This window comes from Orbicella faveolata, unplaced genomic scaffold (assembly GCF_042242905.1).
Source record: "Orbicella faveolata isolate gen_17 unplaced genomic scaffold, um_ofav_v1 contig_13, whole genome shotgun sequence".
Classification (NCBI taxonomy): Eukaryota; Metazoa; Cnidaria; class Anthozoa; order Scleractinia; family Merulinidae; genus Orbicella; species Orbicella faveolata.
Genome location: NW_028301540.1, coordinates 18,305,065 through 18,329,490, shown reverse-complemented (window position 1 = coordinate 18,329,490; position 24,426 = coordinate 18,305,065). Strand labels below are relative to the sequence as shown.

At 40.2% G+C, this 24,426-nt stretch overlaps 1 protein-coding gene and 1 pseudogene across 7 annotated transcripts in view; one reads left to right on the top strand and one right to left on the bottom strand.

The window, feature by feature from the left end:
* LOC110048315 (centrosomal protein of 70 kDa-like) overlaps positions 1-24,426 on the top strand; it is a 204,090-nt gene that overhangs the window by 75,816 nt on the left and 103,848 nt on the right. For 6 of the 7 annotated variants that reach the window (XR_016206041.1, XM_089284928.1, XM_089284927.1 and 3 more), the window contains one exon: positions 23,541-23,847. Coding sequence is in view for 6 of the 7 variants with exons in the window: in XM_089284928.1 (XP_089141054.1) it covers positions 23,541-23,847 (307 nt within the window). In the remaining variant the exon portion in view is untranslated. The remainder of the gene's footprint in view (positions 1-23,540; positions 23,848-24,426) is intronic. The other variant, XM_020754113.2, reaches the window with a different exon arrangement.
* On the bottom strand, positions 3,084-8,365 carry LOC110048233 (uncharacterized; annotated as a pseudogene).

Below are 24,426 nucleotides of genomic sequence, written 5' to 3'. Positions count from 1 at the left end.
ATACAAACATATGCAGTTCCTTTATTTGTCATCGACTCCTTGGTTATGGTTTAGATTTAAAGGAGATCGTGTTGGCCAAATGCTCTTCAAAAGGCAAAATGAGCAAGAAGTGCAAAGTCGATTGGTCGGATTTCGATGGAGCATTACCCAAACCAAAACGGCTTCACTTGGAAAAGGATGAAACCGACAGCTTGTATCACTGCCCAATACGAGAGTGTGACCATGATGGATTTCAAATTCAGAGGGTGCAGAAAACATGTTAATACCAAGCACAGTTGGTTCTTTTATCTCGAAAAGCCCAATTCAAAAGAAATCACAGATTTGCTAAAGGTAGCAAGAAATATTCCAATGGTGAACACAATTCAAGATCAAACAAGTGAGACTACAAAACATGCCGGAAAGTTACTTCTCTCATTTTCATTGTTGTGTGACTTTGGTGAAGTATTCATGAGATGGAAGTGGTGGCGGTTGCAAGAAAGATCGCGCAGCTCAACAATTAGAGACAAGGTGCTTTAAGTTTTTTAGATTTTGTTGTGAAGACGAGGAAGAGTTGACTTTTGACGTGGTGGACTTTAGTTTGTGTTCTCCAGATTTGTTGTTCAAGTTTATCGACTACTTACAAGACAAATGCAAGCTTGGACATGTGAGCGTTTAGGCTACATAGATGCCATTTCTGAAATGATTAACTTCAGAAAACTTCATGGCGCGCTGGAGGCAGTTCTTCGAAAGTTCTCTGCAACAGAGTTGTACCTCAAAAGAGCGTGAAAGACAGTTGCAAAAATGATGACATTGTAGTGGATGCAAGATTTTGACATTGAGACACTGGAAGCAAGAGGCCACTGGGCAATAACGGAGGAGTTGTTGGAGGTGGTGAAATTTCCTCTGCTGCGTTATGAAAATACCGTGAAGATTTGCAAATCGAGTCCAGCTCAAGTCAACCCTTCAGACTTGACATTTGCCATGAAATTCGTTGCCATGTATCTGTTCATTAAAGTGAAGGGGTCGCGTCCCATGACTTATCAATATTTGATGGTGGACATGATTGCTACAGCTAAGGAAAAGGGTGGATTTATTGATCAGAAAACGTTCAAGGCTGCTGGAAAGTAAGGATTTGATTCTTTGATTCTGACCGATGCAGACATGCAAGTTCTCGATGGCTACATCTCGTACGTCAGACCGCTGCGCAAGCCCAAGTGTGATTTCGTTCTCGTCAACAGAGTAACACTTGGCCAACACAGTAAATTGGGTGAAATTATGAGAAGACTGGTTTTTGATGCTATTGGAAAGTACATTCATCCTATGTGTTATCGCCAAATTGTTGAGATGGAAAGCCTCAATCAGCTCACCAGCAAGGACCAGAAACACAGTTCTGCTGTTGCCAAAGTTCACTATCAAAAGCGGAGATTGCACAAAGTTGCTGTGAAGGCTTGCGAGTGTCTACAAAAGCTTCAAGGAAGCAAGGGTTCAGAGGTGGACGAAGGTGTACAGGCAAGGTTTGGCGGTTCAACTTCTAGCTTGACACTTTCGGTTGAAACTATGCAAAAGGCAAGCCTGTCTCCCCCCAGGAAGGTTGTAATTCCCACCGAGAACCTGCGAAATCAGAGGAAACTTCATCGGGTGATGAAATTCATGGCAGACGAGGACAATTTTCTCAAGCGAGGAATGAACAGGCACGGATATGGACAATGGACGGCCATTCTGAGAGATTCCGATTTCAAATTTCAAGAGGGAAGAACAGCAGATTCTCTCAAGAAAAGGGCTGTACTCAAAATGCCACTAGTTTAACAACACTACAAACATGTACAAAAGTAGTCAGTCTTAACGTCAAACTCTGTTCATCTTTCAAGTGCAAGTACTCATAGTCATTAAACAACTAGACGCTTTGCTCCGTGTACCCTGGCAGTTATTATACTGAGAAGCAATAGCTATACTGCAACTGAGCTAAATGTTCTGCATTTGAAGTTGTACGAAATTCAACTGAATTGATGTGCTTAAGCTATTCTGCTTTTGATTGCATTTCTTGGAATCGATTAATAGCTTATTACTTGTTTGCAAGTCTTTAGGGTGTGAAATGAGTCAAGGTCTTTATATCAACATATAAATGTTTCAGTCTATTTTCCTTAGCCTTTGTCATTGTTATTTGCGTTTCTCAAGCAAGCGAGACATTTTGAATTTCATAGTTATGGCAGTGAGTGACATAGACCTACGAATGCGGTTGTCGAAATCATATACTTATCTCGTGATTTTTAGCCCATTTAGAAGTTAAAGTATTAGGAAAAGTGCTCATGTAAATGCTTGTTTGTTCAGTACAGATAATCAGTCGCCTAGATAGCCAAAGTAAGTTCCAGATGTTTACAATATTTTCTGGCTGCAATGTAGGTGTACTGCGGAGGTACACCAACATGGCAGTTCCATACTGGTCTCTGTAAATTTGTGCGAAATATTTCGACGAATATCTGAGCTTGGGAAAACGCACAGACTTAAAAATTCGAGGAGGGTCAACTTTATTAATCTCCTATAACATCACAATTTGTGAAGGTGAATTAATCAACATGACACGAGCGTGGGACAAAGAAAAATTCTGAGTCCCCGACAGGAATTGAACCCATGACCTGCCAAACACCGGGCGGGCGCTCTATCCACTGAGCTACAAGAACTCATGGAGAGCAAGGTCATTTAACTGAGTTCATATATGATAGGTGTCCTGCATACTGCTAGGATCAACGCTATCGAAGTCATCGTGAGTAGTGATAAGTTAATAAAGCTTAAAATTCACCATTTATGTATGAACGGTGTTTTCGTTTGTATGTGATTTCATTGCCCTAGAAATCATGGAATCCGTGCTAACTTTTTTTGATGACAACCTCTGTAAATTCCACGTGCTGTACGCATGCACAGGTGATGCATGTGCTTTAGAGACCAGACGGCGATTTGTGACTGAACGTGGAAAAAAAACAGAGCCGAAATTTAAACCCAGGCCTCACTGCCTGGGTAATTAGTTGAGTCAATCGTAACTTCAACTTTAACTCTTTCTGCGCCTAAACTTGGTACAGTGATATTCGTTTCATTATTTAGTGTAATTTCTATTTCTGACTGAAGTAATTAAGCAGAGTTTTTTGAGGCCTCTTCTCACTCACTTGACTGTGAGCACAACACTTTGACCTCTTTCTCTTACTACCTGTAGTGCTGTTGTGCATCAACTCCTCTAAAACCACCAGGTCATAGGCGTTTGAACTGGCACGCGACAGCGAGGTCCCTGGAGCAGCCCTGGGAAGCGGCGTAATGAACAAGCTTCTTTCGTCGTCACTTTCTGATGCTTTCCCAGCCCGTGTCCCTCCTGTCTCCTGTTGTGAACCTGTAGGCAAAGGTCCAAGTTCTTCTTTGGTTGGTAAGGCCTCAATGATGCATTTCACCAAATGCTGGTGTCCCCTGTCTAGTAGACCAAGGGAGACGCACGTGCGCCTCCGCTCCTCCAAGGCCTCTTTAGAGCCAAGCGTGCCAAGGTTTTTGTGGTGGTTCTTCAGCTTATCTTCCAATACTTCCTGGTATGCCTCCAATTAATTTCTCGTCGGGGGATGTTGGGTAGAGTGTAAGCGCCTTACACAGTCCTGCAACTCTTTTTCCGTCTCCTTCAGCCACGCACCCTCGAAGGCTTTCCGGGCAGCTTGGCAATGCGTGTCTTCGGCTACTGTTTGGGCGCATGTAAACCTCTTGAGATCTCTTGTGATTGGTGAAGGCGTTGGTTCGTCAGATTCCTCGGGAAGAAGCTCTGCATTCTTACTAGACACGCCTCTGTCCTTTAACCAGGCTTTACGCTGAGTGTAGCGCTCCTGCTCAAACAGGACTTGTCTTTGTTGCTTTTCCTGCTCTGTGTCCAGCATGTGGGTTATTATCCTATGTTAAAGACTCTCTGGCTTCAGCATTCCAAGCTGGTTTTCCAAGATATCTACGATATCGCCTGATTGGCTGCATGAATCTGACTCACTTTCAGTGTCTGGCGCGGCGTCTTGTGGGGTTTCGTCTTCCCTTACAGACTGATTGCAGGTGTTGTCCGCTCCCTGGTCTAAACACAAAGCGCGTAGTTCGTCCTTTTCCTTTTCTTGCAAGATTCCATCTTCGAGGAAAGATTGCTCTTTGTCTGTTTCAATTGGATCTTCACCATCATCTCTATGTGTCCTGGCCTTTTTGGTGGCCCAGAGTACACAGTCCATGGGGTGGTTCCTTAGCCATGTGGCTGCACTCTTTTGTGGGTTTAGCAGGCTACGGAATTCATACGTGGACAATCGTCTGTCCATTGCAGGCTGGTCGGAAGGAGTAACCTCCTTATGTCAACGTTTTCCAGTCGTTGATGTCAAGTGTAGATTCTGTAGCTTCATCTATGAATATCACTTTGGTGAACTTAGAGATCATAGACTTGTTGAATGCTCGTTGTTTAGTCACTGTGGTAACGTTTCCGTGGTTCACAAGGCCCAGGATTGGAAAAAACAGACTTGTTTTACCGCTGTTAGCGTCTCTGACTAAACAAGGCACTTTATCTTTGAGCTTCTTCTTGTAACTAAGCAACTTCAAGAAATCTTCGCAGAAGTTTGACTGTTCTTCTGGACTTAGGCTGTTTTCAAGGATCTGGCGAAAGTAGTTTGGATCTGGTTCTTGCATTGAGTCAAAGGGAGGAAACGCTCTGGGAGATACTTTTCCAATTTTATCTTCTTGGATAGCATCATTTACGAAGGACCTCTCTTTTAGCGACCAACAGACGCCTTGGTTGACTTTGATTAGGTCATAGACAATTACCAGTGGTCTAAACAATTCGCAGTACGGGTCGGCTAATAGCTCCACCACTTTTCTCATTTCTCGAACGAGTCTAGGCTTGAAGAATTCATTGGTGGCAAGAGTATTCACGAACGCACGGGCCTCACATCTGTGCGAAAACATATACTTTGCCCTGCTTTCCTTTTTGTAGACCTTTCCCCTGTAAGTGGCATAACTGAGCTTTTCCATTGCAATGGAAATGTCGTTTACCAGGATTGTCAACTTATCTGAGAACCTCTTCTCGTCGTTTTGCACCATAGGGCTGGGTGGTTGCACTGCAATGTTCGAGGCTGTGAATCCGAACTTGTCAATTTGTAACTTTGCCTTGATAAGGTGTTCTATCACGCTGGCCAAAGATGATTGAAACTTCTTGTTGATGATGGTAACTAGCACTACATTCTCTTTGCCACACTCTTCCAATTCTTGTGTACTGATCAAGCTGATATCATCGCCAATAACTTTCCTGGCTTCTTGTCTGTAGCAATGCCGATGCGATGATAGAACGAGGTCCTGCATATGTTGGTTTTTGTGGTCTTTTAAAACTTTATAAAGCTCTTTCATGGCAGGACATTCCTTCTTGGAATTGAACCTAAAAGGCATAAAGTAGAGCGTTTTAAAAACTGTGTGGAAATTTGCAAGATTTTAACTGGCTGTCTGACTCCTCTAGCCCCTATGGTTATTCCAGACAGCCAGCACTTTATTTAAGTGCCGTGTATTTTGTTTTCCTTAAGACTAAACTTATTTAATTGAGTGTTAATAAGTGTTGCTTTCGTGTCTTGAAAACGTTACAATGTGTACACTCATAAATAAACAGTCTGCATTCTAAACAAGATGCTTTACCTGATCCACAATAACGTCTCCTCCATAATTCAATAACGCCTTGTGCATGGAAATTGTACTTGCAGGAGCACCGTTTAATGTCATTAGCGCGACCCAATAGGAAATCGCAGGGCAAAGGGCTTTGTTGACAGAAGCCAAATTTCCATCGAGCCACTGCTGTGAAGTGGAACTAGGTACTTGGCATGATTCGAATTCTGCGTTACTGTTATCACTTTCATCTTCGCTTTCCTGGATACTTCCTTTCTTTTTTTCTTGAGTGCAAATTGCACCGAAGAAGAACGCTACGTTTGATATACCTGCAAGAAAGTAGGATAATGTGCGTCAAGAATTGAACATGTGTTATACAATGTCATTCTGTCATTTCAGCCTTTGAACATTTACAAACCTGAAATCGCTCTATCAAATATCACGTTTCTGGCAAATCGAGTTCCAAGCCTTTGGCAAAGCCTTTTCTTTCACGTTACAAATGCATTTTGCACTTACAACACTGCACCTTCCACTGATTACGGGAGCCAAGTAACAGATTGCAGTGCTCTCGCTCTTTTTGTTGTTAAGCTGTCGACATGGTTTCTTTGCTCACAGCATTTCCTCTGTCAATCGCTGGTTGTAAAAAAGCTACAAGTCTTCCACTTAAATATCATGGATGGAAACTTGTGAATAAATCTGACAGCTGGCGCATACCTTACCATATATGTAATATGTGGAACGTTAAGGTATCTCACTGATGACCTTGTGACCGCTACTATGCATGAAAAGCTGACACCGTTGTCATTTGCCATTGAACCCGAGATCAACGTAAATAATTCAAGCGTTACTGAAACCAAGCGGCTTCTTTACCATGACAAGACTTTTTCCTTTTCAACAAGCGCAATTCATCTGGTGTATAATCTTTTTAATGAAATGTGTTAACGAGGAACCAAGAACAGTAGTGTAATTATCCCAAAAGCCCTGGACTTGTTTTTGGGGCCCTTTCTGCACGTCAAGGATGAAAAGAACTTGTTACTTCAACTAGATGAAGACGTTTCACGCCACTCATCAATCCTAATTTGCCATTGACGATGAACCAAGGTCAAATGCAAATCACTAACAGCACCACTGTAATCAAGGGAGCCTTTCTACGTCAACAATAGATTTGTCTTTCCACATTTCTTGATTGTGTTTTCTGGAGAGTTTTCAAGTCATTCAGGCTAATTCACGTCGAACATAAAAATTAGCAGATTATAAATTCACTACGTAAACAACTGCTTTCAAAAAGTTTAAAACTGTTTGTACGAGTCTTTAAAGACTGAAGTGATTTAACGAAATGAGCACTCATAACAAGAAGTTTCATACTTTCAATTTGTTGTACAAACATCTCTGAGTTATTTGAAGCTATTTCAGTCAGGCAGAGAAATTTAGGAGTCCGGAAAATCCGACTTTTCCGCCCCCAAAGTAAAGAAGTTTGAAGCGTTGAAACTTGCAGTATGATTTAACAGCAAGGGGAATACATTAAGCCATGAGGAGTTCATTTGAGATGGCGGAGAAGACGGATTTTCCGGATTTCACGGAAATGTGAATATTAAACAACCATTATTATATTACTTCCCTTTATTCCTGTAAGTATCTTATATAATATTATAATAATATATAAGATACAGAAATAAAAGGAAGTAATATAATAATGGTGTTTAATATTCACATTTCTTTGAAGTCCGGAAAATCCGTCTTTTCTGCCCTCTCAAATGAACTCCTGGCTTAATATATTCCCTTGCTGTTAAATCATACTGCAAGTTCTTTGGCTTCAAACTTCTGTATTTGAGGGGTGGAAAAGACGGATTTTCCGGATTTCACGGAAATGTGAATATTAAACAACCATTATTATATTACTTCCCTTCTGTAAGTATCTTATACAATATTATATTAATAATATTACATAACATACTTACAGGAATAAAGGGAAGTAATATAATAATGGTTGTTTAATATTCACATTTCCGTGAAATCCGTCTTTTGCACCATCTCAAATAAATTCCTCCTGGCTTAATATATTCCCCTTGCTGTTAAATCATACTGCAAGTTTCAAGGCTTCAAAACTTCTTTACTTGAGGGTCGGAAAAGTTGGATTTTACGGATTATATTACTGCTCTTTTTTTGTAAGTATCTTTCTAAATTATACGGTAGAAGTTCCGGTTAGGTTTGTTCCATTTGGTTTGCAAGTATAACCCCAATAACTTGTAGTCGTTTGGCCCTTATCATCAGTTGCCAATTTTGCATCAAAGTTTGAAAGAGAGCATGCCAGTAGGTCGCAAATCTGATCGGTAAATGGTCTGAAAGAGTGATACTTGAACCAAAGAGGAAAAGGAACAAAAAATTTTGGGAAATGATCCTCCTCCTCCTCCTCTTCCTCATTGAATGTTTTCCCAGGATAACCCTTCAGTACAAAGTGCTGTTATCAACAGGGTCCTGCCAACTACAGTAAGAATTCAAAACTATTAAATAAATGAGATTATCAATAATCAGAGTTAACTGGGAGATCTGCTGTTGGCCAGCAGTTATCGCTCTGTTTCCTTCACCATTTTGCAATCTCTTTGGCTGTCATGCCTCCTCGACGTACTAGAAATGGTTTGGAGAGCTCTGTGCCGGCAGTGTCTTCAGCTCCAGCGTCCACCATTTCGGTCACAACTAATGCCCTGTCGACATCCGTGCAAGCATCTGGTACTCCTGCTAGTGCTTCCATATCACAAGAATTTTTAGCCTCTGTGATTCAGGCCATCCAAACTTCAATTTCAGCTATCGTACAGCAGTCGTTATCTGCCACGGTTGACTCTTATTCAGTTTCTTAAGGCCTTCCCGCCATTGCCGCCCAAGGTTCTTCCCTTGCTACTCGTGCGGCACACTTGGATGCATGCAGCTTTCATCAATCTTGGTCTTCATCAGTTCCTGCTGGGTTTTTGCTGTTGACTTCTTTGTCCAGTACTCCTCCAGTACCAATGGCTTCGTGAGCGAATGTATCAACAGGTATGTTGTTGTCTCTTGTCGTCCCATCTTTCATTCCTGTATTTTCCTTGGCTTTTTTGTCTTCCATGGCACCTTGTTCTTCTGCGGTTTACAGCCTACTGGCTACAGTTAATTCTGTTTTTGCTTCTCAACTATTTGTAAGTCCTATGGCGGTTCCCTCACTGACAGCCTCACCTTTTCAACAGCCTTTTGTGGTTGGCCCTGGCTACTCACCAATACCTTTCCAAGGCTGTTTCTTGAATCACTGCAGGAAAGTTCGTGAATCTGGAAGATTTATTAGCAGAAAACATTACCATTCCTCAGCAGGAGCTGCAACTTTAATTCAATGGCCACTTAGTGTTGTCGCACACGCCTAAAAAACGGAAGCTCCTGATTACGGACATCGCTTCGTGGATGGAAGCCTTTTCCAGTTGTTATCTCATTATCTGCTCGTCTTTCCCTCATCGATGGAGAGATCTGACAAGCTACAAGCTTTTAAAACTCCGAACATATCATCAATTTAGTGGGTTTTGTTGGCTGGACTATGAGCGGGCCTTCAGGGAGCACGCGGCAGCAGAAAAAGTCACCGACTGGTCTAAGATGCATGTTCAGCTTTTCAACTACCATACAGCTGGCGCTCAAGTTTGCACTCGCCCAGCCTCATCCAGTGTTGTCTCATCCCAGGCAGAGGTCTCTGGTAATGCTTCTAGTAAAGTCATTTGCTATTCTTGGAATGCTGGTCCTTGCATTGCAGTTAATCCACAGTGTGAGTTTCACCATGCATGTAGCAGGTGCTGGGGCAATCATTGTGCTACTTCATTGTGCTAATAATTGAAGGGGTGAGTGCAAAACCATGCTAAGTGATGATTTGGGTGAAAAAAAAATTTTTGCGAAAGGGCTTGAATTCTTGCATCTGGTCTTCAATGTAATAGAAAAACGTGGTCCTGTATTTTTGTCGCTGGTTTTTGCTTCATTTATAAAGACGCCACTAGGAAAACCGAGTGGTTTTTCTGCATACGCAATATCTCAAAAACGAAGCGAAGCTTAGTGGAAAAACTATGGGACATTGTTAAACATACCTAAACAAAACTGCATGCGAAATTTGGAGCGTTTTCGACAAAGTTCACTTTTGATTAAAATACCTAGTGCCCTTTTCCCGCCGAGGTCTTCAAATAAACGAAGTCGGGCCTTTGTTATGATAAACAGAGCCGATCCTTTGTTATAATAGCCAAGCCAAGCCTTTGTTATAAGTCGAAGTCTCGCCTCGGTTTATCATAACAAAGGATCGGCCCGCCGCGTCCGCAAGGACTTTGATTTCACTTAGAAAACAGCAAAATGTCAATTTCACGCAACGTATAAGCTCAAAAATGTTGATTTTAGGTCAAAAAAGGTTTAAATGTTGATTTCACGTTAACGCATGACAGCAAGGAGGTTGATTTCTCTTGGAAACGAGCAAAATGTCAATTTCACGCAATGCATAAGCTCAATGATGTTGATTTCAGGTCTAAATAGGTTAAAATGTGTATTTCACGTTAACGCATGATGGCAAGGATGTTGGTTTCACTTAGAAACCAGCAAAATGTCAATGTCACGCAGTGCATACGCTCAATGATGTTGATTTCAGGTCTAAATAGGCTAAAATGTTGATTTCACGTTAACGCGTGAGGGCAAGGATGCTAGTTTCACTTAGAAAACAGCAAAATGGTAATTTCACGCAACTTATAAGCTCAATGATGTTGATTTCACGTGAAAACGCGCTATAAATAGGGCTGACATATTAACAGATTAACCCTTCTCCGCAACGTATGGGTCTCCATACATCTGCATGTCCGCTGATCACAGAAGCTCAAAACACTACAAATCATGCCGATTTGAAATAAAATCAATGCAACCTGGATCACAGATCTATGTTACAATCGATCGCTACTTGTTGGCCATTCTTATGTTTAAACAATCTAGTTACCAGTTCGAGAGACGTCCGCAGAACGTGATCGCAATGCATGTCGGGAAGGGTCTTTACACCTCGTGCGCGGGAAAACATGGCAGTTGATACAAGACAAATTTTATAAGTCTAAAACCAGTTCTCGCTTTCCAAACTTTGACGCTAGCAACGCTTGGCAAATGGGCCACGACTCACCAGAGGGTAGTTTTTTCGGGCAAGAACTGCTCTTGGACTTTGCTGCCTGGCTCGATCTGACTTCAAACACCGATAACACGATTACGGTATATCAGCTGCCTTCAAAGTTTAAGAACACATTTTGATTCTTTAAAACGTGCTGATGACTTATGGGTTTATCAAGACTTTATGATGCCTCTCAACCACCGGGCAGGCACACAAGGTACTTTAAAACAATGCTTAAGATATTACTTGGCAGAGCTCTAATGCGGTACATCTCTTTTTTGTTCGATGAATTTCGTTTGACTCTTGATCGATTCACGTGTTGTGCTCTCGTCACAATACCCGACGTAAACAGTCTGTTCCCAGATTTCTGCTCTATATATGCTGTGAGAGTTGATTTTGACTTCATACACTATAAACGGTCTGCCTGTTTGCTGTTCAACAAATAAACTCGTAAAGACATGGCTAGGAAAAGCCAAGTATTTTTGCATACGTTATAACTCGAAAACGAAGCAAAAACCAGCGACAAAAATACAGGGCCACGTTTTTCTATTACATTGAAGACCACATGCAAAAATTCAAGCCCTTTTGCGAAAATTTTTTTTTCACCCAAATCGTCACTTAGCATGGTTTTGCACTCACCCCTTCAATTGTGCTACAATCATCTCATGCTCGCTCACTGGATCCTGAGGAGCCAAAGCGTAGCAAGCACCGTTAACTGTCTTGCTCTTGTTGTTCCCCTGTTAAATACTGAGTTGAATTAATTATTGTTTTCGTTCTTTAGTTGTGTTAGCTTGTTTGATTCTATTTGTGTCTCTATCCTTTTGAACAGATCCTTTGTCGTATTTCTAGTCTTCTTTACTACTAGAATTTGTTATTATTACTATTTTCATCCTAGGCTCCTCTTTGACATTGCCAGCGGTTAGGGAAGTTTCTTCACTAAACTTTGAGTTATTTGAAGCTGTATTGACTCTCTATCCCGATAAGGCAATGGCAAACTTTGTCTTTCAGGATATCAAGGAAGGCTTTAGACTTGGTTGCAATAAACCTGTAACTTTGAACTCAGCTAGAAGAAATAAATTGTCCGCTTACCAACATTCCGGGGTGATTGATGTGTATTTAGCTAATGAGGTCAGGCTAGGCCATGTAGTGGGTCCTTTTGATGACCCACCAGTGCAAAACCTTCACGTAAGCAGTTTTGGGGTGATTCCTAAGAAAGGGCAGCTGGGCAAATGGCACCTTATCGTGGACCTATCCTTGCTGCAAGGCCACAGCATCAACGATGGAATCGATCCAGAATCCTGGCATCTCCAGCACATCAAAATGGATGATATTATTAAGATGGTTTCTAAATTTGGGCTGGGTGCCCTCACGGCTAAATTTGATATTGAGTCTGCATACCGGAATATTTCTATTCATCCTTTGGACTGCCATCTATTGGGCCTGAAGTGGCGCAGTGCTCATTACGTAGATCTCGCCTTACCATGTAGGCTTCACTCAGCTCCAGCTATTTTCAACTCAGTTGCAGAATTGGTCAAGTGGATTTTGGTCCATAACAATGGGATTGAGGCCCTGTTGCATTATTTAGATGATTTCATTATGGCAGCTCCAGCAAACTCAGTGGTCTGTGCCTCCAACCTTCAAGTAGCTGTAGCAGTGGTTGCCAGGTTGGGTCTTCCTTTGCACCTTCAGAAATGCTTGGCTCCAGCCTCCTGCATGGTGGTCCTGAGAATTGAATTAGATACAGCAGCTCAGATTGCACGCCTTCCAAATTTCATAAATTTTTTACTTTGGAAGAGGCTCTTACCCATTGGTCAACCCGCAAATGTTGTACTAAAAAAGATCTTCAATCATTGATTGGTCGGTTGCATCATGTCCGCATGGTGGTTTGACCAGGTCACACCTTTCTTCGCCGGATGATTGATTTATTGTCCTGTTTCCGGAATGATTCTCATCCAATACGTCTTAATGTGGAGTTTAGAAAGGACTTGGCCTGGTAGGTAGAATCTTTTTGGTCAGTGGAATGGAATATCCTTTTTCCTTCTTCCCACCCTTGAGCCTTTGCCTGACTTTTCCGTCAGTTCTGATGCATCTGGTGCTATTGGTTATGGTGCTTTTATGGACACCAAATGGTTCAATGGTCGTTGGTCTACTCTCCAATTTCCGCTGTCCATTGCTTACAAGAAACTTTTTCCTGTTGTTTTGGCAGCCCATGTTTGGGGTCCTGGTTGGTCCTGCAGGCGCATCTTGTTTTACGTCAATAACGAAGCTGTGGTTCACATTCTTAACTCACAGATGTCTCCAGACCCAAACATTATACGTTTGTTGCATGGCTTACTCAAAGCTGCAGCCTGCTTCAGTTTTACATTTGCTGCAATTCATGTTCCAGGAAGAAATAACGGCATAGGTGGCGCCTTGTCTCGCTTTCATTTTCAGGCCTTTCATTCTCAAGTGCCACATGCCAAGAAGTTTCCAATCCTCATCCCTCCTCAGCTCTTACCCCAGCTTTCCATAGTCATTTAGAAGCTCGCTGCCTTGCGTTCATGTACCAAGGTCTTGCTTCTTCAACGCGCTGCACCTATTCTTGTGCCCAGGAAAAGTTTGTAAATTTCTGCGTCATGACTGGACATCTCAGCCCCTATGGTTCTCCATGCCCAGCGTCGGAATGGACCCTCTGCCTTTTTGCCACATGCCTGGCCGACTCCCTGCGACACTCCTCTATTAAAGTGTGCCTATCTGTGGTGCAGTCTCTTCATGTGGATTAAGGATTCCCTGACCCCTTGGAGAACTGCCTTCGGCTTCAAAGAGTTGTTAGAGGAATCAAGCATTCTCAGGGTGCCCTACGTTTCAAGCCATGCCTGCCAGTTTCCAGTAACATTTTTCACGTAATTTACTCAGCCTTTGATCTCAATTCTTTTGACAATGTTATGTTTTGGGCCACCTGTCTTTTGACTTATTTTGGTTTTTTGCGGTCTGCCAAGTTCACTGTCCCCAGCTTATCAGCCTTCAACCTGAGCGTCCATTTGTTCATGTCCAATGTTTCTGTGGATGTTCCTCTTGATCCATCTCGCCTTCAAGTTTTTATTAAAGCTTCTAAACCCAACCTGTTTTGAAAAAGGTGTGACATTTTGATTGGACTGGGTTCACCGCCTTTGTGCGCTGTCCAAGCTGTGGTCTCCTACTTGGTACGTCATGGTCACCGTCCTGGTCCCTTGTTTTAGAAAATGGTCTTCCGCTAACTCGCTCACTGGTCACAGACAGGTTAAGAGCCATTCTCCTTTCTGCTGGTCTCCCTTGTGATTTTTCCAGCCACAGTTTTCGACTTGGGACAGCCTCTTCCACAGCAAGGGGTGGTGTTCCAGATCACCTTATCCAGGTCCTAGGCCAGTGGAAAAGAAATGCTTAGAAACAATATATTAGAACCCCACCTGATCTTACAACTTGCGCAGCCAAATCATTGGTGGAGTTACATACTTGGAGATTCATCATTTGGAGGGTCGGCCCCCATGGCTGCCTCCTCCCATTGGGTCCTCCTTTCTCCAAGCACTTGCATCTGTCTTGGAGTGCCTTTATAATTCGAGGTGACCTGTGGGAGGTTGCCATGGTTACCCTCCTTTATTTGTATTTTGCCCACACTTGCTCATTGCCTGCTTTGCTGTCAAGTGGCACCTACCCTCCATTTTGAATATTGCTTATCGACAAGTTAAATGAGATTATCAGTAATCAGAGTTCACTGAGAGATCTACTGTTGGCCAGCGGATAATCACTGTGGGCATGCGTAGTTGTGCCATTGCTGTGCAGTTTCGCCCTCGTGGTTTTGCTCTGCCTTCCTTTGTTGCTTTGCCTTTGGTTTGCCCCATCCCAGCAACCTCTTGGTTCATGGTGTGCCCTTGTGTCTAGGTAAGTGTGCTTATTCTCCATTGAGAATTCAGTGATAGGTGCCAGGGGGAGGTGACACATGGGAGGTTGCCATGGTTACCCCCTTTATTTGCATTATGCCCACACTTTCTCATTGCCTGCTTTGCTGTCAATTGGCACCTACCCTCCATTTTGAATATTGATGATCGATAAGTTAAGAATTATTAAGATATATAAAATAAGATACATATTTAAGGCAAAAACACACTAAGTTAAAAACTGTAGTTGTTCTTCTTTGTGAGAAACCAGCTATTAAGGTTCATTTAAGAGATGCATGTATGAAAGTTGTTGACTCTAATCCTGCCTCTGATCTGTCGCTCTTGAGTTATGACATTTGAATCTGATACCTAAGCGAAACACAACTGACTTGATTGCCCTACATGTAGGAGCCAAATATCATGAGTTGTCTAGCAGTGCTGTTCAACCGCAAGTCACAACATAACAAAGGAAAAGTCATAAGAAAAAACATACATGTAACAGACAACCTACATATATTATATTGCTATAGCTGAATTGATTTTCGGCATAAATAATTCTAAAACAGGACAACATGGCACTATCACTTTCAAGCTTTTGGAATTTAAAAAAAAAGTAAAAATAAATTAATGTTTTGCAAGAGGCGTGGCAGCAGAGTTATGATAGAGACATGTTTAAGGGGATAAATAGCAAAAAGCATGTTTTTACATGTACATAAAATAAAGCACAAGCATAAAAACAAGAAAATATGAGATAAAATCATAATTTCAAAAGGTGTATACATCTGAAGGAAAACTGGAAAATTAATAATCTTTAGGGTTAACAAAATCTTGTTTTTATATAAGAAAATAATATATGATAAAAACTCTTTGTTAATAATGGTATTCGCAAGTAGAATGCAATGCTGGTGGATCTGGGTCAGGCGGCGAGGTATTTGGATAATCATACGAAACACTGAGGGACCTGAATCAAACATTTCTCTTAAATTGAACCATCATAATTATTTTATTATTGAAGATCTCAAAGTTTACCACCAGACAGCGCATCACCAAATATTTATCTTATCAATCCTTTCTTGCGTCATATTTATCTAAATTGCTCAAATTTACATCTTGTTTTCACAATGAAAAAGATTAAAGTAGAAATGAAAAAAACACTCTGACCTCACATCATGGCCTTTTGATGAGCTACACAACTACTGCACAACTCCTTTTTTGTGTGGGAAAATTTGCGCTCTATAATAATCATAAGCAACCCTCGAAGTTAACTTTTTTCTTTAGTGGCCAATTGGCCACTAAGGAAAAGCTTGATCAGGCTTTGAACAACCTGACCCAGGAGCTCCACTTTTAAGCCTCGGCTAAATCTATATATTATCGTTTTGTTGATTGCGTGACGCATGTTCGCAGTTCAGAAGTGGCTACCCAGCACGTGATCAAAATCTGCCGATAAAATTTCTTTCCACAGTTAAAAATAGCCATGTGAAAACGTTGTGAAAGTGCTGTTCAATTTTTTGCAAGGATTTCCCAGTTTCACAGTATAAAACCAAACTCGACATCAGTGTATCGATGATGCAGAAACTGTATGTGTGCATTGTCTCATTCCCAAAGGTAAAATTATCAAGTGTTAAATTTCAGTCAAGTGGAACGAAGATCATCGCATAGAAAGCTTAAAGTAATGATTGGCTCTTGGAATTATTAAAACATTTCGTTTTATTTTAGTCTCAATTTGGGTAGGTTAAAATGGCAGAACTTATTTTTACAAGTGAATTCATAATGTTTTTTCAATCTGGACAATAGTCTGCTCAAGCTCTTGATTTTATCACATTGATTTTAGTCGCTGGAATGGCAGCTTCCGTTTCAAGTTAGTTGCCAGCTCCAAAATTCTAGTCGTCATGGCCACTAAAATGGTTGTAACTTGGAAGGTTGATAAGAACATATTAGATCATAACAGATGGGCAACAAGATTTCAGATCACGTGCCATGAAAAGAGAAGTCTTTGATGAAACTAACAACGACTGGAATGCCTACAAGGAACAAGTAGAGCAATATTTCATCACCAATGGAATAAAAGAAGAGAAGCAAGTGGCAGTGATGCTCAGCATAATAGGGAAACAAAATGTATGGGCTATACTGCAAAGTCTGTCTGCCCCAGCAAGGCCATCTGACCTGTCCTTTAAAACTATTGTGGAAACACCACAGAAACATCTGTCACCAAAACCACTACTTATAGCAGAGAGGTTCCTCTTTTGCAAGAAAAATCAACTTGAAGGTGATCAAATCCATAAGTACTTACCTTGCTGAATTAAAGAAGTTGACACTGTATCATGACTTTGGAGTGAGCTTAAATGACGTATTAAGGGATAGATTTGTGTGTGAACTGCACAATGAACTTATCCAGAAATGGTTGCCCTTGGAATCAGAGTTGACATAAGTGAAAGTGACAGAAATTGCATTAACCATGGAAGCTGCAGCAAAAGATACATTAAAGTTACAGAGCAGTAAAGAATCAGAAGCTAACAAAGTGACCAATGGAAGCAACAGTGTACCAAGTCCCGTGATCATGGCTATAGATGTGGTGGTACTAAACATGAATCATCTATGTATTACTTTGGGAATGAAATGTGCCAGAAATGAGGGAAACTGGGCTACACCCAACGAGTGTGTCACTCGGGAAAGTGTCAACTCTACCCAACGAAGAAAGGATGAGAAACCCAATCTGCGTTCCTTTGAGGAGGAGGATGAACACAATGATGATAGCTTAGTTGCATTACTAGAAGTCAATAAGTGGCAGGTGGTGATGTCATCTGGGTGACACCAAAGATCAGTGGCCACACCATGAAAATTGAACTTGACGCAGGCTGAACAATATCCACACTCCCATTGCACAAGTGCAAGAAAATTTCCCAGACACACCACTACTAGACACAAAAGCTATTTTGAAAACCTACTCAGGGGAGAAGATAAAACCAGAAGGAAAACTACCTTTTCATGTGGAACACAACAATCAAGTCAAGGACTTTTAAGAGGCCATCTGCCTAAGAACAGATGAGGCAAATTCACCTATTGGCCTCATTAATTTTTTTAGTGAAAGTCAACCATTATATCCTATGTACAAATGTCACATCTATTTTGACCAATTCGATTTTTTTCATTTATTGCGAGACAGTTTTCAAGGTGACCTCAAAACAGGCTAAATTGCCTTAGGAGACTTAGCTATAAATGTCGGATGCTGCCAAAACGCAGTTTTTTATTCCAACAAGCTGATTGTTTTACATGCAAAAGTTTCACCTTTCTTTGATATTTTAAAATTTTAACAATAATTAAATTCTGTCCAAGTTTGATGGATTTATGAATTTTCTGAAATACGTCCTGCCAAATTCCAGAATGTGTGAAGTGTGACATAACTATAGTTAAAAGCAATTTTCTCAAATGTGGGACCTGACCTAGGATTGAGTCTATGATAACTCAAAACTATTAACACCAATGTAAAAACATATGGAATAAAATTTGTGGGCACTCTCCACTGCTTGCCGTACAACACTCCTCAAATTTGCCAAATATTTGGCATTTTGATGGTAAACTAAGATAGCAGCCGTCTCACTTTTCACCAATATACTTGAACCATACATGCTTGAAAATAAAATAATCACCACTAAAGGTCAAATTGTGGATTTTAAATAAGATTTTGCGTGGTTTATTTTCTTCCTGTCAATGTGCAAATTGCTTTAGCTGGGTGAGTTTGTGTTGCGATGGGATGATCGAATACCACATTAAATTGCTTTCTTTTTAAATATATTTTCTAGGACAAATAGTTTTTCCTTGCCTAAGTGGAAAAATCTATCAGCTTCTGTGTAAAAACTTTTTCTAAGTTTGTGAGCTTCTTTCATTTCCCACGATGTGGTGGTAACACAACGTTTGTTTTCAAAGCTTCACTTGTTCATTTCACTTGTAATTAATTGAATTAAGACGAGCCAGATTGGTTTTTTGTCGAAAACCTTGTTTTCTCAAGAATTTCCTTAATACACAAAAATGTATGCTGCTGGACTTACTTTAGTTCAAAAGGTTTTGCATGGGTTTATCTTCATTGGGGGTACTATTGGAAAGAATTTTGTTTCAAAATACAAAGCGTCAGGGTGAAAAAAAAAGTAACGTGTACATACGAATACTGCGTCAAAAAAAATTATCAAAATATGAAAGACAACAAAAAGAAAGAAAACACCTGTAACCCACGAATATCACCTTGGTGATGTAAACGATGTAAACAACGCGTTCAGGAAGAAAAAGATCTTGGCGTCACCATTTCTAGCAATCTATCGTGGGACTCGCATGTTATGCGCATTGTATTTAAGGCCACTAGAATGTTGAGTCTCTTAAAGAGAATTTGCCCACTTATCACTGACATTGAAGTCAGGAGGACACTGTCTATCTCTCATGAAATCACGGCTTTCCTATGTGACAGTGGTATGGTCTCCTGCAAGTGTCAATCTGAGAGCGATCTTGGAAAGAGTCCAAAGGTGTGCAACTCGCTGCATACAAAGAACTAGAATTGGCAAGATGTCCTATAAACTTCAACTGCTGATTCTTCGCTTACTACCACTAACTTACGACTTTTCAGTCCTCTTTTTTCAATAGAATTAATTGTAGAACCATGGAACATTATCTGTAATCTTGCCCCTCATGACAAGTTTTCTTGTCTAAGTACGTTTAAAAATTTTCTGTGCACCACTTATTTTACTTATACTTATAATTTTACTTACAGTACTTATAATATTGATATGCCCTGCACTTAGTTCCTCTCCCGCAGCTGCCCTTGCCACCGTTCTTAATTTATCTGACCTATTCTACTTACACTTTACCGTGCACTTTTGTTAGTTTTGAGACGCTGATCGTTTTTCAATTTCCTATGCAACTTCCTACTGATTTATTATCAGTTATTATTTAAGCCAAGTACGTGATTTCAAAATCAAAGCTTTCATAAAATTGTGATTTTCACACCTATCTAATAGTTCTAGAATTTTTGCCGCTAGGAAGTTGTTTTTGTTGTGGACGTCACGTTTCTCACAACGCCCTAGTTTTTTCACGCAGCATAGGCAATAAAAGACGACATGCAACTTCTTTTAGTCAGAGATTGTTAGTGAAGTTACAACACTACTGAGCTACAATCAGGGGATCCAAGTTACCACTATTTCGCTGTCTCTCTGCAACCTTTTGGTGCAAGTCGTCAACCAAAGTACGTGAGTTCTTATTGTTGTAGTTATTTGCTAAGTTGTGAATTGTTAGTCTCTTCTTTATCACAAAAAGGTTTCATTTAGTTTATCTACGTTTTGTTGAAATTGCTTTCTCAGGCTCTATTATTGCTAAGGCTTATTGTCAAATATTTTATTAGTCCAATTGTCATACGATTACCAAATTGTGATTCTTTCACGCTATATTTAGCTAGTTTGCAAGATAGCTGTTGATATCTTCATTTGTTACAACCAGAGTTGTTATCATCTCAGTTTTATTAGTTTCAAGTATCAATTGTCACATCTATTTGTTTCACGCTGTGATCTTGTTAGTTTTATCATGATTGTTCTATCCTGTTAGATTTGTATTTTATGCCTTATCTAAGTAGGACGTATTCTTAACTATCGCTTTTCAGTTCAAACCTACTTGTACGACTACTACTCCTATTCGTGTCTGCTACCACTTGTGATCTACTGGTTTTCGCTATTTCATCAGTCGCTACCTATTGTGAACTAGATGTATGGACTTGATCTGTCATTAAATCAGTTTGAATCTACCAAGTGCAGTTCGAATCACTTATCATCTCGCACCGTGCTACCCCTGTAGTTGTTTAAGATTTGAGTAACAAACAACCTCTAGATTCTTTACAACTACAACTATTAGTTATTAATTAGATTTATTTTAATTTTATTAAATTTGATATCTTTTTATCTTTTTTTCTTCATTTTAGATTTAGGGCTGCTCCTTGCATGGGATACTTTCCCGTTTGCACAATCCCTTTTGGTCTTTAAATTTTATTTCTTATCGATTTGCTATATATGTACGTATTTACCTATGAGACCAATAAAGTTGATAGACCTAGACCAAAACAAGTTTTATATCTGAGCAACATATACATGCATTTTACATCTTGAATATGTTGAAATTTTGGTTGGTCAAATTCCAATCCCCTGGGCCAAACATGGCGCTCAAATGCCCCACCCTAGGGTCATATTCAGTGATCAAATGGCCCTTCTCCGTCGTGTTTAAAAAATCACTTGTAGAACAGAAATTTGCATGATTTGGAAATGCTATTTTAACATATTTGACCCACCAAATGAAGCACGCTTCTCTCGAAGACCCTTTTCACAACAGTGACGGTCCAGAGAAGGGGCACCATGGGGAGCAACTGGGGAAATTGTCGACCTTTCGGGTGAGTCCTAACATTCCTTGTATCTTTTGAGCAATAAGGATGGTGAGGGGCATTTACAAGTTGGTTAAGACCTTTTTTAAGTGAGCGGAAGGGGTTCTGCACATGATGAGCTCTGATACAGAACTTCGAAAATGTCTGACACCATAGCCGCAATTTTGGGTCAAGAATAATCAAACTTTACAACACTTTAAAAACAAGCTCATCTCTGGATCCTCCACTGTATAAAATTATTGATGAGTAATGGATCGATCAAGTAGAAACATCAACACCTTCACTGGGCATACTTGGGGCACTTGACTCATTAATGTGTCAAGCTGTGGTAAAGGATGCAAATATGTTTAAGCAGATCTTACATCTACCCCACTGCTTGTGTGTGTGATGGACAATGCATTCACTACTAAGGTTTGCTGTGGTATAGAAATGTAAAAACAGTTAAAAAATGTATTAAGGTATGTGCAAATCTGTAGGTCTTATTACAGATAATAGTCTAACCAACCAGAGATCCATTCATAGGATGCAGAGCTTTCTTTGATTAATGCTACAAACATGGCAACATGTAGCTTAGGGTGATGTGGCAAATGATTAATGGTTAAGCAGTCTAATCAAATGCACTAACTGAAGCATCAAAATGGTTCAGAAATAGTTCCTATGGCTGGGTAAAATTTTGAAATGGATAGATATTAAGCATTTGATCAAACCATTTGGGCAGAGAGCATTGATATTTCGAAAGTAGAGGTTAATAATCACAAGGGCAGAGAAGGTCAGCATTTCAACGATTACACATTTTAAACTAATCACCACAAACTGTAACACTTCACAAACAAACAAACATAAAAAAGTGTAAACCTGTGTATAACACTGCAGAACGGCTGGGCTCTGCAACATTATTATTTAAAATAAATAAATAAACGCTCAATTGTAAATAATTTGTTGCTTACTTGAAGCCATTTCCCCTGTAAGAGTAGCTAGAAATTACTGATTAACTTTGAAACTCACCTTGATTCCCATCAGTTTAATCCCCTTGTCTTTCAGGTGCAAGTGACAGATGGTAGAAGTTTATAATAATTATTATGCTGGTAGCAAAGATAATTCATAATGTAAACTTGAACAGCTGAACACTTGATGTAAAATTGTTAACTAATGGCTGAAGGAGCAAAAATTATTTTTTAAAGGTTGGCAGTGAACTGCTGAAAATCAATGAAAATGTTAACTGATAACCAGAACTACACTAACTGGCTGGCGTATTGATCATGGTACTAGCAGTCAAAGTGAAACATGACTCAACAATTCACCGCGAATGATTGGACTTAGTCAAATGTAAAGCGTGTCACATAACCCAAAAGCCTGATCTTGTGTTAATGCTGTGTAAACAACTCACATCAACAACAGTAGTTTCATTTGAATTCTTGTGTCTCAGTCAGAATTGTTATCCAAATTTCTCAGTCAATTTCTGAGATATCAGCTGAGTTATGGCTTCGAAATAGACAACAGTTCATGTAGGTATATATAGCAACAGTTGCAATATAAAATGGAGTTGTTTCAGACTTAATGCAAATTCAAGGTGTGGCATTATTGTTATTGTTATTTGAAATCACAGAAAGTGCAAGGCAGATTCAAAAGATTCCAGTCTTAACTCTTTGATTTACTGTGTGTACATTTATATTCCACAACAAACGTTTGTATGCACAGGCTTTTTGAAGGTTCATTTTCCTTACAAATATATTAAGAAACTTCCCGCCTGAGAGATTTTGCCATTTCTAGACATTCAAAGGGATGGATCCAATGGATGGAATTTTTTACCCTTAGAGGATAACCAAATTGCTCTAAACATATGGAGAATGGTAGCTGGAGGTTTCACACCCAAGCGATGTCACACCCATGGAGTTAGCACCCACATCAACTCAACTAACAATCAAGTGCTTAAAATTTCTCTGTCTCTTACTGAGCAAAAAAGACACTGGGGGCACAATGAAACAAAATCACGCAAAACATGTTTATTTGTTGTTCTTCAATGCATTGAAGGTGAAGGCAAACTCGAAATACAAAGTTTCTAATGAGTTCAGGGGTGCAAACTTGGTGGATGTGAACTGGATTGGGTGCGAAACAGGTTGTACTCCAATACCCAAGAATCAGGCCATCCAAAAAAGTGAATATTTATTTTGCAGGAATGGCCAAGATGAAACTCGCTCCCTTTTTTTACTGGTCACAAAGGAATTTTCTACAGTGAAAGCGTGACTTGTGTTTGTTCTTTGAGTTCTCTGAGTGCTTTAATTTCCTCAACGAAGAAACAACTATTTTTCCAAAGAAACCTTTGATAAAATGCCTTGAATCTTGTTTTGTAAGAAAGAATTAGCAACTTGTATATATGGACTTTACTCGTGTAAAATAAAATATTAGTTAGGTTTTACGTGGATATCCAAAAATAGAAAGTTTTGATTAATTTTACATAACATGATATGTGAAATAATCGTCAACATTCTTTCAGAGTGCTAGATGTGATTGACAACTACGAATCTCAGCTGAGTGAAATGAAGCACGAACTTGATCGTTTGAGGAAAGAAACAGAAAGCCACAATTCCTCTGTTGGTAGTTTTGGTGATATTCAAAGTGAGCGAGCTGCAGACAGTGGAGAAGTGTCTCAGTCTGTGAACAGCAGTATTAACGTCAGTAGTGATGCGGTCCTGTCAAGTAATCTGAAGGGATCTGAAGGGGAGTGGTTAAAAGATGGAAAACCTGGTACATCAAGGGAAAGCCGATATCAAGCTATGGAAGAAAAACTACTAGTAAGACAGGTATTTGTCATATATCCCATGTCAATTTCAAAGAATGTTTTCAATTGGATATTCATACACATTACTGCACAAATTTTCTAGCGAACTTTTTGACCAGGATGGAAGTTCACATAACCATTTTAATTACTTAACTGCAAGTGAATATAAATTATGGAATATCCCATATTAACAACTTCAGACACTTACAGAAGTGCACAATAAAGTTGACAACCATTTGGCAGTAAATGGGACTAAGGTTGTTGGGTGCTCCCTGGTAAATCTAAGGGTGGCGGCAACACACCCTGTAAATAGGTACGTGACAATAGGAGTGGTAGCAACACACCCCGCAAGTGATGGATGAGCCAACAAGTGTGGCGTGTGCCACACCTGGCAATAAGGGATGAGCCAACGAAAGTGGCGCATGCCACACCCGGATAGATATAAGCCTCAGGTGGCCTGCTACGTGAGAAGCTAAGTGGCAGGTGTGCACCCAACCCTGTAGTCCAGCTGTTTATTGATAATGGGCAGAGAAAATACAGACAAATCGCAAACTAGCTACTTGCACTAGTGAGAGTCATGACAACACCAGGCGTTGCTCAG